Source organism: Fukomys damarensis, unplaced genomic scaffold (genome assembly GCF_012274545.1).
Source record: "Fukomys damarensis isolate Sample0158 unplaced genomic scaffold, DMR_v1.0_HiC HiC_scaffold_24, whole genome shotgun sequence".
Taxonomy (NCBI): Eukaryota; Metazoa; Chordata; class Mammalia; order Rodentia; family Bathyergidae; genus Fukomys; species Fukomys damarensis.
Window position 1 is genome coordinate 15,870,250 of NW_022900936.1, and position 12,918 is coordinate 15,883,167.

Here is a 12,918-nt window from a genome sequence, read left to right on the forward strand (position 1 = left end):
TATATATATGCCTTTGTAAATCATTTGGATCATGCTTTATAAACTATGATCATGTTCAAGACACTGACTAAACAAACTGTGAGTGGTGGTGGAAGATTTCCCCCGAGAGAAATTGCCAGCCTCATAAATACTATTGAAGTTAATAACCAAACAAATAGCATAAGTATGCGGAGACTTGGAGGTCCACTGAGCTCTCATCACTTAGATCAGCCACAGCAGCAGTCAGCTGCTCAGTGAACAATTTTGTTATTAGGTGTTGGTGATTGAACAAGTTGGCCAAAAGTAGTGAGACTGTCACATGCGAGATTTCATCGCTCCTGTGCTTTACTGGTGTGCACTGGGATCTTGACAGAATGGCCACAGTTCTTGGAGTTGGCATTCAGGATCCTAAGGGGAACAGAATAATCAGTTTCCTGTAATTTTGTCTATGTTTTTTTTTTCCAGTGGTTCTTATATGGTTCTAGAAAGCTTTGCTAAAAACACTACTAGGGTGACTTGTCTAATCTTTAGAGTTTCTGCCAAATACTCAGACTGCTGACCCACATTTTTTTAAAGTATCTTTTTGATTTACCAGCTAGTGCTATCTTGCTCTTCGAATGTGTGAAAATTAATAATAAGTAATGAAAAGCAATTTACTCAAATTGCAACAACGAGGTGAGGCACTCTGGGAAAGAACGTCTGGCTGACAGCAGGCAGACAGCATGGTTAGAATTTGTATAAATTCGACCTGTCTGAGTGCTTCTGAACAATCACTCACTTCTCAGTATCTGTTTTCTCTTCATTCTCTAACACTCCGTGATGTTCATCTTGATTTATTAGACTTTTCTTAAATGCAGATGTGCTTATGTTCAAAATACCGTCTGTTTGTGTAACTAGTAAACATTTATAATTCTCTAAATAAATAAAAGTGTGAAGCAAGCTTACATTCACATGGAACTGAAAGGTTACTAATTTTACATCTTTTCTCTTTCTCCCTGAGTCATCTGATAAAACTATTTAACTTGACTAAGAAAATAGAAGTCACTGACATTCAAAACCCACCTATTTAGTGTTTGCAACTTGTGTGCCACTAAGATAGAATACAAGGATTTCAACAGCGAATGGCGACAGATGCTCTTTGATCTCAGGGAGCTTAGGATGGATCAGAAGAGGCAGAAAATTAGACAATCAAAATAATATGTGCTAAAGACCATGACATAATCGTGCAGTTGCCTCACAAGCTCTGTATTCTAAATAAGGCTTTGTGTCTACGTGCCAGGGAGCATATGTGACCCAGATGAATTATGGGAAAATCTGCTCCTTACTTTAATTTTTCAGTTTTCATCTGTATGTCACCCCTAAGTAACTGTTCCAGTAACTACTTGCAGATTTTATTTCCCTGGGGATCAAATTTCTGTCTGAATCAGAAGGCAATTAAAATGAACTCATTTACAATTAAGGGACAAAACAAGCCAAGTGTTCCCTCCATTGTTGGGGAGAAATAGAAATCCAGAATCACACATCATTTGCTTTCTTTGCTCTCTCTCTTATATGCACTTCCTCTGTTGTCTCCCTAGGACATCTACTAGGCCTCTCCCATGACGATTCCAAATTCTGTGAAGAGAACTTTGGTTCCACAGAAGATAAGCGCTTAATGTCTTCCATCCTAACCAGTATAGATGCTTCTAAGCCCTGGTCAAAATGCACCTCAGCCACTGTCACTGAATTCCTGGATGATGGCCATGGTATGTACCACTGCGGACAAGTTGGGGTCTGAAAAAAAATGGGGATTCTTCGGAACTTTACTTCCCCTCCCCTTCAAAATGTTCATCTTACCTCCAAGACAATGGATGAGACAGTGTGAGAAAAGGAGCATGGGAATGGATCGTTGAAGTGAAATGCCAACATCCTTGGTGGCATTGCAGCTATGGCATATTTTGAATAGAAAGGTACAAAAGAGAAATAATGTGGGAGATCACACGGAAGGCCTAGCTGGTGCCCTGAAAACCTGGCTTTTATTCCCTCTTTCACCACTGTCTTCCTGTGAGAACTTTGGCAGACATCTTGGTTTGCTTGCTATTAAAGAGACGCTCTGAATTATTTGAATTACTTGCTGCCCATTACAGGGTGTGGCTAAGGTGTTGGGGATAATTCTACCATATTCTTTTTATGGTAACATAGATCCAGGAAAGGAAGCTACCTAGGTTTGCACTGACTGGATTTTATGTTGACAGCAGATTGTCCTAAAAGGAATGATAAACCACACAACAGGAATAGAAAAGCATCTCAATGGGAAATCACTTTAAAAATGCAAAGAAAATCATTGAATTTATTCTTTAGAGACAATTTAAAAATGTAGTATTTTTATTAAATTTAGAAATTTTATTAAACTTTATTAAATTCCATAAGGTTAGGATTAGTGCTACAAGTTATATAAAAACACAGAGGAAGTCACAATTTATAGAAATAATAAATCCTGGCCCCTAAGTAATCTTTGAAACAAACTGTTGCAATTTTCAAATCATCCTTTATTACTTTAAAATAATAGGAACCCAGTAAGACAGATGTGTTAAGAGTTGAAAAGGAACGTCAGAGAGCACATTGTTCAAATTTCTCATTTTACAGAAAATTATATTCCTTTCTTAATTAAATTTATTGGTGTATTTAAATAATATTCCTTTTTGCTCTCTTAAAATTCTCTTTCTAAACCTAGTAATTAAATTGAGTTTAAAAGAAATTCTGATCACAATTTTCCATAAAATTTTCAAATGTGTGTGGTGATAATTCTTAGGTCAGTGATAATTAGCTTTCTCAGTTTCGCAATGTTTATGGCTTCACATTTTCATAATTTCCAGTGTGCTAGCCATGCTGAACTTTCTCTACACAGAAATGATAAATTCACTTTAGACAAAGAGAAGTTCGGCTGCAGAATTCTTTAATATCATATAGCCAAAAGGTGGTCATTAATTCATTTTTGTTATGTTAGTGATGCACTAACAATGTTTTCCCTGCTCATTTTATTGATATCTTTTATTCCTAAAAGTAATCTAAGGCCAACTTGGTTTAAAATGACTATCAATGGGCCAGGAATTTAGCTCAGTGATTCTGGTGACTGCCTTGCAAGCACAAGGACCTGAGTTCAATCCCAGGTACCAATAATAATAATAATAATAATAATATTAAAATGACTATCAAAGATTTCCCTTTAACTAATAAAAATGTTAATTTTATGTTCAGTTCAGTTTCCAATACTGATTAAATGCTGTAAGTTCGTAAATGAATGTTTACTTACCTATCTACACTGATCAGATCAATATGTATTAAAGTGTTTCTTCAGTGGAGTCTTAACTCCCCACTCCTAAAATTACTTTTACATGTTTTTCAAATTTTTTGAAAATCAAATGACATTAATATTTTATTTCAAAATCATACGTTACACATTCCAAAGGGTTGAGCTAAATTTTGAATCATTAAGTGAATAGATTAAGTTGCTAAGGAAGCAAATACTTATGACTAAAATGGAGTCAAATTTTTTCCTCTACAAGTATTAGGTCAACTACTTACAGTGCTGTGCAGAATTTTGTTCCTTACTGCCATAATTTTGGAATGCTTCATTTATCTCGTGCTTTTGAAATTTATGATCTTACTTTCTATGCAGTAAATATGCTTTCAGCAATGTCTCCCTTTTGTAACATTATTTCACTATTTAAAGAAGTCCATATTCTGATTTTAAAAACAAGTCTACAACAAATTTATGTTATTTTAAGAAATGTCTCTACTTCTATTCCAAAGGACTCATGACAGGGAGCAACTAAGCATAAAATTTGAGTATGAGTAGGTCTTATTCATTTGTACTGATAAAATTATGCAGATTTCCTAGGTGTATATTAAATAATCATATTCAATTATCAGAATTCTTTAGGCAGAAAATGTTCAGTTTATTTATTTAGTAATGTATTTAATCAAATTTAGGATCTGTTGCTTTTAAATACATTGGTATTTGGGGATGTCCTTTTTTTATAATCAAACCAAAGTAATGTATTTTATAGGTCCTTCATAAAATGATTAATTTCAGAATAATGAAAAACAAAGAAAGGTGGTGTGGAACCCTGGCAAAGATCAATTGTATTTCCTTTCTGTATTCTGTATTCTGTATCCACAGATACAGAATTGAAGCTAGTACTTGCTGTAGCACTGTTATTTAATTGTAAATTCAAATAGTTTAATAGTTTTTTTCAAACCGAGGCCAAAAAACTAAGTCAGTGTAAGTGAGCAGATGGCCATAAAAATAGTAAGCCCAATTTTGAAAGAACTGAGGTTCTGACGGTTTAACAAAAAAGTCCAAGATAATGGAAAAATAAGCAAGTACACATTTTCTCCAAGAGTGACAGATTTCATGAAACTGTGTCATAAAATCTTGTCACTTAGGTAACTACTCAGATTTGCATTCAAACCCTATTTATTCGTGTTTTACAGTTCTATTCTTTTTTGTTTTAATTTCCTAAGTAATAAAATAGTCATAGATGGTAAGGAGGACTTCAAACAAACTGACAACAGAAAGAGATTTTGCTTGACAATAAAAGAAAAGCCACAAAAAGCTGTAAAGTACAGCCCTTAAAACATAAAAAGTACGGTGGTCTGGCACCACTTCCCATAATTCAAAAACGCTTATCACACTATTATTAGCCCTAAAGATGCCTGCATATTTCAGCATGATACAATGTATCATTAATATGTAGAAAAAAGGATGATTTTCAGTTATTTAAGTAAGGAAAATTAGATGGTGACACTAGCATGAAGGCAGCAAAGCAATTACTATGTATAAGGCGATATTCTCACAAAATCTATAACTTTTTGATGATACCTAAACAGTATTTTATCTGGAAAATCCATTTATGCATTATATCTTATCCCTCCTCTTCATGCCTCCAAAAATGCTGGAAAGATGAAATCCTAAAGTAAAATTAAATTAAAAGCATTTGATTTATTTTTAAATTTATTAGCCATAAGTAGCTGGGCATTTGTACCACTCAACCACTGCAAAATGTAAATTCATTAGTATTTCCTGAGTGTTTCCTGAGTTAGATCTGGCAAAGTAATATGGAGCAATTAGCTTATGGTTGAGAAGTCAAAGTGCAGACTCAAAAGCACCTGTATCTGGAGATGTTTGATTCAGAAAAAGGAGTATAAATGTATCATGGGACTCCTTTCTGACTAAGGTACTTGTAGGAATTCTGCAGTGTTTATGTAAATGAGCTGTAGGCAAGCTGGCTAGGAGTGTTATCTTCTAAAATAAAGGTGAGCACTGGCAGAGGAATTGTGCAGTGAAAGGAGGTAATTGAATTTCCTTTCTCAAATGCTTAACAACCTTGAGGCCAAAAAAGATAGCCGTGTGTGTTTAAATCCACAGTTCCGGGTGATGAGAAAGGCCGCCACCTGTTCAGGTTCAACTCAAGGACACAGACTGCTAAGGAAAACCTAGAGACACCTTTGAAAAATTAACCTGTAGTTGATGTGCGGAGCTAAGTTTACAGCCACTCCCTAAACACAGAACTTCGGATAGAACATGGTATTAGAAAATCCACTCTCTGAACTTTTTATTAATTGTCCACTATACATATAATAGTAAGGTGGCAATAATAAAAGTCAAAGCCTAGTTATTAAGCTATGTCTTGATCTGCACAATAAATACGTTCTTTGAAAGTGAGCAAATCAGATATACTGTATCTGCAGGCCACGGTGACCTACATTTCTTCAAATCTTTGCTTTATCCTTGATCATGGACAATGTGTAATCCATTTCCCTTGCTGTTGCACCTGCTGTTCAGTGTACCGAAAGCCTCCAACAGCTTCATGGGCTCCTTGAAAGACTTTTTAAAACACATTTTGTTGCTTTGTCAACTCCCTTGTTCCTTTATCTGCTGCTAAATCCAAAGTAATTCTTCAAACTGCAAGCAAATGCACCAGTTTCTCCTTTGAGAGCAGGAATTAAAACAAACACCTAAAAGAAACAATGTAAAGGCTGGGGGATGAAAATACAAAACACCAGGAGATGGCATACAGTGTACTGGGCCTCTTTGCGTGTTTTATTAGGAATATTAATGGATTCTTTCCTAAGGCCTTTTGGCTTGGCTGGGCCTCACTGAATGAAGCGGAATTGTCTCGGGCAGCATAATAAACAGTTAGTGTATACATGTAACAAAATTTCCTCTTTTCATATTGCTGTTATAATATTAATTAAAAATAGGGATGTGGTCTTCATTCTGTGAGCCCCAAGTTGAACATGCCTGTTCTAGGCCACGGATACTTGGGCCATTGCCTAATTTTATGCCTATGTATTGAAAAGGAGAAGAATGAAATAACTGCCTTGCCTTCTAGAAGCGGGAAAGAAAAATGCAATTTTAAAGAACAACAACCTTAGTCTGATAATTTTCATTCATTATTAATATAAAAGAAAAGCACTGCTAGAAGTTAGATATACAATATGAGATTTTTCTGTTCCATTTCCTGAAGGCAAGGCATCAATGCCTTCTGTTTTTTTAATCTTTACTTTAAGCTTTTGGCTTAACACAGATGGGAAACTATACATGTACAATATGTACACATTTCTATTGACTTTTTAAAATAAATGATCCACTTTTATCCAGAAAATGCTAAAGGAAGGAAGGGAAGGAGGGAGGAAGGAGGAACAGCTTCACAATTTGTGAAATAGCAAAGCCCAGATAGAATTTCCAAGTAGGGTAAATTTAAAACTATGTGAGAAATAGTAAGAAACAAAAAGGCAAGCTTTTTGGAGGTAAGGAAGAGCATAAAGGAAGAGGAAAACCCAAAGGAAAGGGGGGTAAAGGAATTGAACCTGAGTGAGAATGATATATGTTATACCAGTTACTGAAACAAACGTCACTGTTACACACACTAACAAAAACACACACTAACAAAAGAATGTGAGGTTGATAGGAAGAAGTTTTTGAGAATGAAAGTAAAGCTGACTTTACAAAGATAACAGTAGATTGGGTGGCTTTAGGGGTCAACATACATGATGCTGAAAGACTGATAAAGTTTCCCTGGTACCCTTTCCCAATCTGTACACCCTTTTAAAATGGAAAATGTATGATTTCAATCAATTGAATTCTACTTACATTTTAAATGTTTACCGCCATGAGATTAGAATCAGGCTCAGTAATGACTTACTGTCATTCTTACTTAGCAAGATTATTGCCATTAGGTAGATTCTGTACCTACTCCACTGCAGAAAATATGATTTAATATAGAAATGAAATCAGTAGACTATATGTTTCCGGGTAAACAGGAATGGATTATCAGCAACAAGCCCTAATGCTTAGAACGTGATGACAATCACTTAATAAAAGAAACTATTTTATTTTAAGCAAGCAAAGGTCATCTCCACATGACTTCTAGGACAAAAGTCATAGAACAAATACACCTAATTTTAATGGCAAATTAGTAGCAATTTAATAGCAAATAGTTTGGTTTTTGTAAATATACGGGATTAAGCTTTATACAGAGTTGCCACATCTTGAAGCCTTCTCGTTGTAGATCGATTTCAAACTACTTTCTATGTCTCTTTTCACTGCACATCGATTGCTGAGATAAAAAAGGGATCAGTTATTTTATATCCATTGTGAGGTGGTGAGTTTGATTCAGGATAAATGCACCCACACTTGGCAAACACTTCCCAGATAATATTTAGTGACCCAGTGCTGTAAGCTGAATTTTTTAGAAAAATTTGTTCAGAAGTTTCTTGGAGCAGCATTTTTGAAGAATTGGAAGGTATTCTTGCTGACTCAGACTTGTTGACTCTTTTCTAACCTTAGCAGCTTGCTGAGCTTTTCTTGAATTACACAGATCTCCTTTTTTGTAGCGGTGGCGATAAAGTCCTTCTTGGAGTCTGATGTGCCTAATCTTACTCTGTCCATAAATAAGCTTGCTGAAGTCTTGATGATTCTTTCCTATTGACTTGATGTGGATGTTTCGCTTTTAACTTCGTGCTTTCCTCCCTGAGTTCTCCTTGGCAGGATACTTATGTTTAATGCTTTTTCTGCCTTGCCTTAAGAAGCTTTGCCTCTTCAGACACCCTGGCTCAGATGTTAAATGGGAAATTCGGGCGGTATTCATTTTCATATAATGTCTTCATCACACACGAACAAGTAGGTGCAACATATTCACTTCGAAGAAACTTGAGTGTAGTTGTAATAACATTTTCAGTAGGCTTAGAGTGTGCTCAGTAGTCTGTTTCTCAGTGGAAAGTAAGGATTGGAATACAGTTTTCTTCTGCTGATTAAAAAGAATAATACATCTAAAATCTTGTTAAAAGGCTGGACATAGAAGCAACTGCAATTGTTTCATATTTTTCTGGTCTGTTAGCTGAGTTTATTTTTATAGCTTCAGTGAGAAACAAAATTGCACTTGAAAATAAATTTGGGAAATGTAACTAGTTAACCAAAAGCACTCAGCCATTTAGTGTTTCACCAGGATTAGGCTTGAGACAGCTGTTTTTATCATTAAGCATGATATTCCCTACTTAAGGGGTCCTTAGACATACTGCCCTTAAGCAGAAATGTAAGACAGACGTCCTCATGCCTGAGACAATGTGGTAAATGATGAGGAAGGCAGGCTTGGAACGCTGCCCTTAATACTGTGTTATGTCACCAAGCATAAACCACCCGATGTACCTTCTGTTTTCTTCAGTTACCTTATCTGCAGAACAAGTAAAATAAGTGAATCCGCTTTATAGGCTTTTCATGCGTTACATAAGCTAGTACATGTTCAGAACTGACAGTAGTACGTGCAGTGTAACAGGTATGTATTACTTTTACTGCTGTTGTAGCCAGTGCATGAATCCTAAAACAAGTTAACAAACAAAATTAAACCCCAGGAACTGAAGGCAAATAGGCCTGCATGAATGTGTGACTAGAGAAAATCAAGGCTGTCAGTTTATTGGGCAGGGATAGATTGTATTGTATTCTTAATACCTAGAATGTGTTCGAGGGCATCCCAGGTACTGAGCCAATGATCGTTCAGTGAGTACAAGAATAATAATAAAAAAAAGAATAAAACCCAAATAAGAAAAAAGAAATGCGATACCACCTCGGGTATTATTTATGGAATTAGTGGAAAGGAGACAGTGAGAAACACAGGAGAAGGATAAGTTGGAAATACTGCATGAGATATAAATAGAATACCCAGGATACTGTGTTTCTCAGAGTTGGAGAGTGTTATGATTTGGGTCCAGATGTCCCGACAGAGCCTCTTGTAGTCAGAGGTGGCTTTTTCAGAGGTGGCTGAATCTAGTGTGTGATGCTGGGGTTAAAGGCATGTGGTTACTAAACTGGTCCACTGATGGGTTTGGCATCGACCTAATCCTTGTAGTCTGGATAAGATAAAAAGGGCAGAGAGACACTGTTAATGCCCCTTGTTGCTTTGCTACCTTCAAGCTGCCATAAACTGTTTCTCCTCTACCTCCGGGCCTCCCGATTAGGGACTGCAGCCTCTACAAATGGTGAGCTAAATAAACCTTCCACCTTTTAACTTTGAGTATTGGATAGTTTGTCTCAGCAACAAGAAAAGTAACTGAGATAGAGAGTAAAAGATTTATTATTGTTAATTTCCCTACTGGATTTCCTCTGGGTCCATTTGAATGTTTTTTTGGTGCCTCAGTGAGATGGCTATTTTCATAGCTCATATTAAAAAATAATTTCATGTGGTCATACTACGTGTAGCACATGAGCCATGGAGAATGCTAGAATCCAGGGAGGTGATGAGCCAGGCCCCACACACGTCATTTTCTTTAGGGCACCAGGCTGCAGATTTGAGAGTGCTTTCTGCTTCAACATTACCTGCAGCATTTCATTTTTAAGAACCTTGTATTATTCTTGTATGGTTTTTACATATAATAAATACACACATTCTGGGGAACTGGCACGTACACATATACATGTGACATCCTGAGATTTCTTAACTTCCTCTTCCTCTCACTTCCTTCCTATCTCCCCCCAGGTCCCCTTTCCATCTCCAAAAAAACCTGTTTTCTATCATCTATCTTTTGTTTTGATTTTTCAATTATGTATACTTGGGATCTGTCATAACGGAGACACCATGCCTCCTTTGGCCTTCTGTGTCTGATTTATTTCACATGTTTAGATCTCTGATTTTAGGGTCTGACCTAAACGCAGAGCTGTGGTTAATCTCGGTTTCTTCCTTTAGGTAACTGTTTGCTGGACGTGCCACGGAAGCAGATCCTTGGCCCCGAGGAGCTTCCAGGACAGACTTATGATGCCACCCAGCAGTGCAATCTGACGTTCGGACCTGAATACTCTGTGTGTCCTGGCATGGATGTGTGCGCCCGGCTCTGGTGCGCAGTGGTGCGTCAGGGCCAGATGGTTTGTCTGACCAAGAAGCTGCCTGCCGTGGAAGGGACGCCCTGTGGGAAAGGGAGGATCTGCCTGCAGGGCAAGTGTGTGGACAAAACCAAGAAGAAATATTATTCAGTAAGTGGTGTTCATTCCCGGACATGGGTGGCACTGTGTCAGAAGGCTGCGTTTCCTAGAGAAAATGTTTGATCTTTCCAGATCCATTTCAGCTCCATCTTCTTCCCATAGTGGCCATTCTTAGTAACCAAATACTGGGGAGTGTAAATAATAGGGATTTCTTCGCAGATCACAGCCTTTCACAAGTAAACATGCAACCCAGAGTCTGATCGAGATCCCAGGTAGCACCCCAGCAATTGTCTTTTGGAAGTTCACTTGTAAATGCCTCTTGCTAGAGTTATCAGAACACACCTATTTGAATTGAGCAAGGAAGTAGTAGCAGAGCCTACATTACAGTTATTATAATTATTTGACAACCTCCACTATGACCACTTTTTAACCCAGACTGCAAGTTCATCTACCTTTAGTATAGTAACATAAGGCTGCTCCAGGGAAATATTTCTACCCCTCAATGCACAATCCAGCTTCAGGTCAGCATCTGACTCCTTAATCCTTGAGGCCAGATTTGAGAATGTGTTTACTGTCATTCACGAGGTTTTCTAGGTCCCTAACAAACAATGCTGCCATGTGCTCATTGGCCATGTCTTTCAGGTTGTCGCCCGATCAGACATCATCAGACACCTGACACCAGCAGCTGGGGGCAGTTCCGCACCTATTCTATGGGAAAAAATCGTTTGGAATATGTTGTCTTTGGGAGACTCAGTCCCAGCCTGCTCCTTCCCTGTGGGGTATATGGAGGCAGGGTGCAAATGCCCTTCAGCATGTCACATTTAATCAGGAATTATGCCAAGCTGAGCTCAAAGACATTAGTATACGCGGCAGAGTCAGTCACAGGCAGGATGTGTGATGTCAACAAAGGATCTGCAGAACTTTAGGGATGGAGAGGAAGAGATGCGAATACAATCAGACAGTGTTTGGCATCCTGCAAGACCATTAGCATTATGCATTTCGTAAAGATCCAAGATCTGCATGCACAAAAAGTCAGTGTGGCTGTGAACAGCCTTGACAATATCAGAAAGCATAATTTAGAGTGGCCCAGAGAAAACAGGAGGAAATCCTTTTTGTGAAGTACTAAGTACATAGGGTGGTATTTTATAGCCTTTGCTGCTGGGATTGGGACGCTGGGGGAAAAAATGAATTGCTTAGAATTGCAAATGTGCTGTAATTCCAGAGCATGACCTGTCCAGCTAAGTAAAGACTTAACTGTATCCACCTTGAAGTTCCCACTGTGTCGGTACACGCGTGTGGTTTGCAGAGGTTCTGTGCAACTTGGATGTTTTCTTCCTCTTTGAATTAAACTTTCTTGCTTTCGATTTCAGACATCAAGCCATGGTAACTGGGGGTCTTGGGGCCCCTGGGGCCAATGTTCTCGCTCATGTGGGGGTGGAGTACAGTTTGCCTATCGCCACTGCAATAACCCTGCACCCAGAAACAACGGCCGCTACTGCACAGGGAAGAGGGCCATCTACCGATCCTGCAACGTCCTGCCCTGCCCGCCCAATGGTACGCTGCTCCCAAGTGTCAGTAAGCACCGAGTACCACTGTAATTTATATCCTAGCAGAAGTAAATAGGGAAGCCTGGAGAAATAGTGTTTATCTGATTGATGCACAGTCCCAGTAATGTTCAAATCAATAACAAATACGAGTGAGTTTTAAACTGTTAACATAAACAAGTGTATTTGTGGGACTAGAAGAAAAACTGCCCCATAAATAAAACCTTTCAACACTGTTGCTTATAAAAGCTCTGTGATGAAAAAAATTAGCGTCTTCCTTTGAAAATTAATAATTTAAATGCATAAGATCATATCTAAGTCACAGAAGAAATAAAATATTCATATAATGTGTTTTGCTCCCTAGGTAAATCTTTTCGTCATGAGCAGTGTGAGGCTAAAAATGGCTATCAGTCTGATGCAAAAGGAGTCAAAACATTTGTGGAATGGGTTCCGAAGTATGCAGGTGTCCTGCCAGGGGACGTGTGCAAATTGACCTGCAGAGCCAAGGGCACAGGCTACTATGTGGTCTTTTCTCCAAAGGTAACTATGCCCCGACTGGCCCAAAGCAGTAGGCATCCTTGAGAAAATTATTTGGTAGAATGAAGGCTGCAGATGCCAAATGTAAACAGTCATTATTTGGGGGGTGGCTGGATTTTGGAAGGTTTTTATTTTCATCTCTGTAATTTTTCAAACTTTATACAATGAATAATTTAAAAAGAAACAGAAGAAGTAAATGTTTTAAAAGCTATTTTTGAAAGCGCATAACTCAGCGTCAAGGAAGGAAAAATGTGAGCTTAACTTTAAAATAGCCAGAAAAATATTCAGTATTTGCTAGGCACACTTGGTGAAGAGACTGTAAGAATTCTTTGCTGAATCATAAGGATGGGATCAAACCCAGTGTCTGTGACACAAGCTTTTCTTGCTTTTTTTTTTTTTTTT

At 37.8% G+C, this 12,918-nt stretch overlaps 1 protein-coding gene across 1 annotated transcript in view; it reads left to right on the forward strand.

Moving 5' to 3' along the window:
* Positions 1-12,918, forward strand: part of Adamts5 (ADAM metallopeptidase with thrombospondin type 1 motif 5) — a gene marked incomplete at its 5' end in the record, with an annotated part of 37,237 nt that overhangs the window by 21,145 nt on the left and 3,174 nt on the right. Inside the window, 4 exons of the mRNA XM_033768054.1 lie at positions 1,557-1,724; positions 10,203-10,486; positions 11,806-11,989; positions 12,344-12,519. Of these exons, the coding sequence (XP_033623945.1) occupies positions 1,557-1,724; positions 10,203-10,486; positions 11,806-11,989; positions 12,344-12,519 (812 nt within the window). The remainder of the gene's footprint in view (positions 1-1,556; positions 1,725-10,202; positions 10,487-11,805; positions 11,990-12,343; positions 12,520-12,918) is intronic.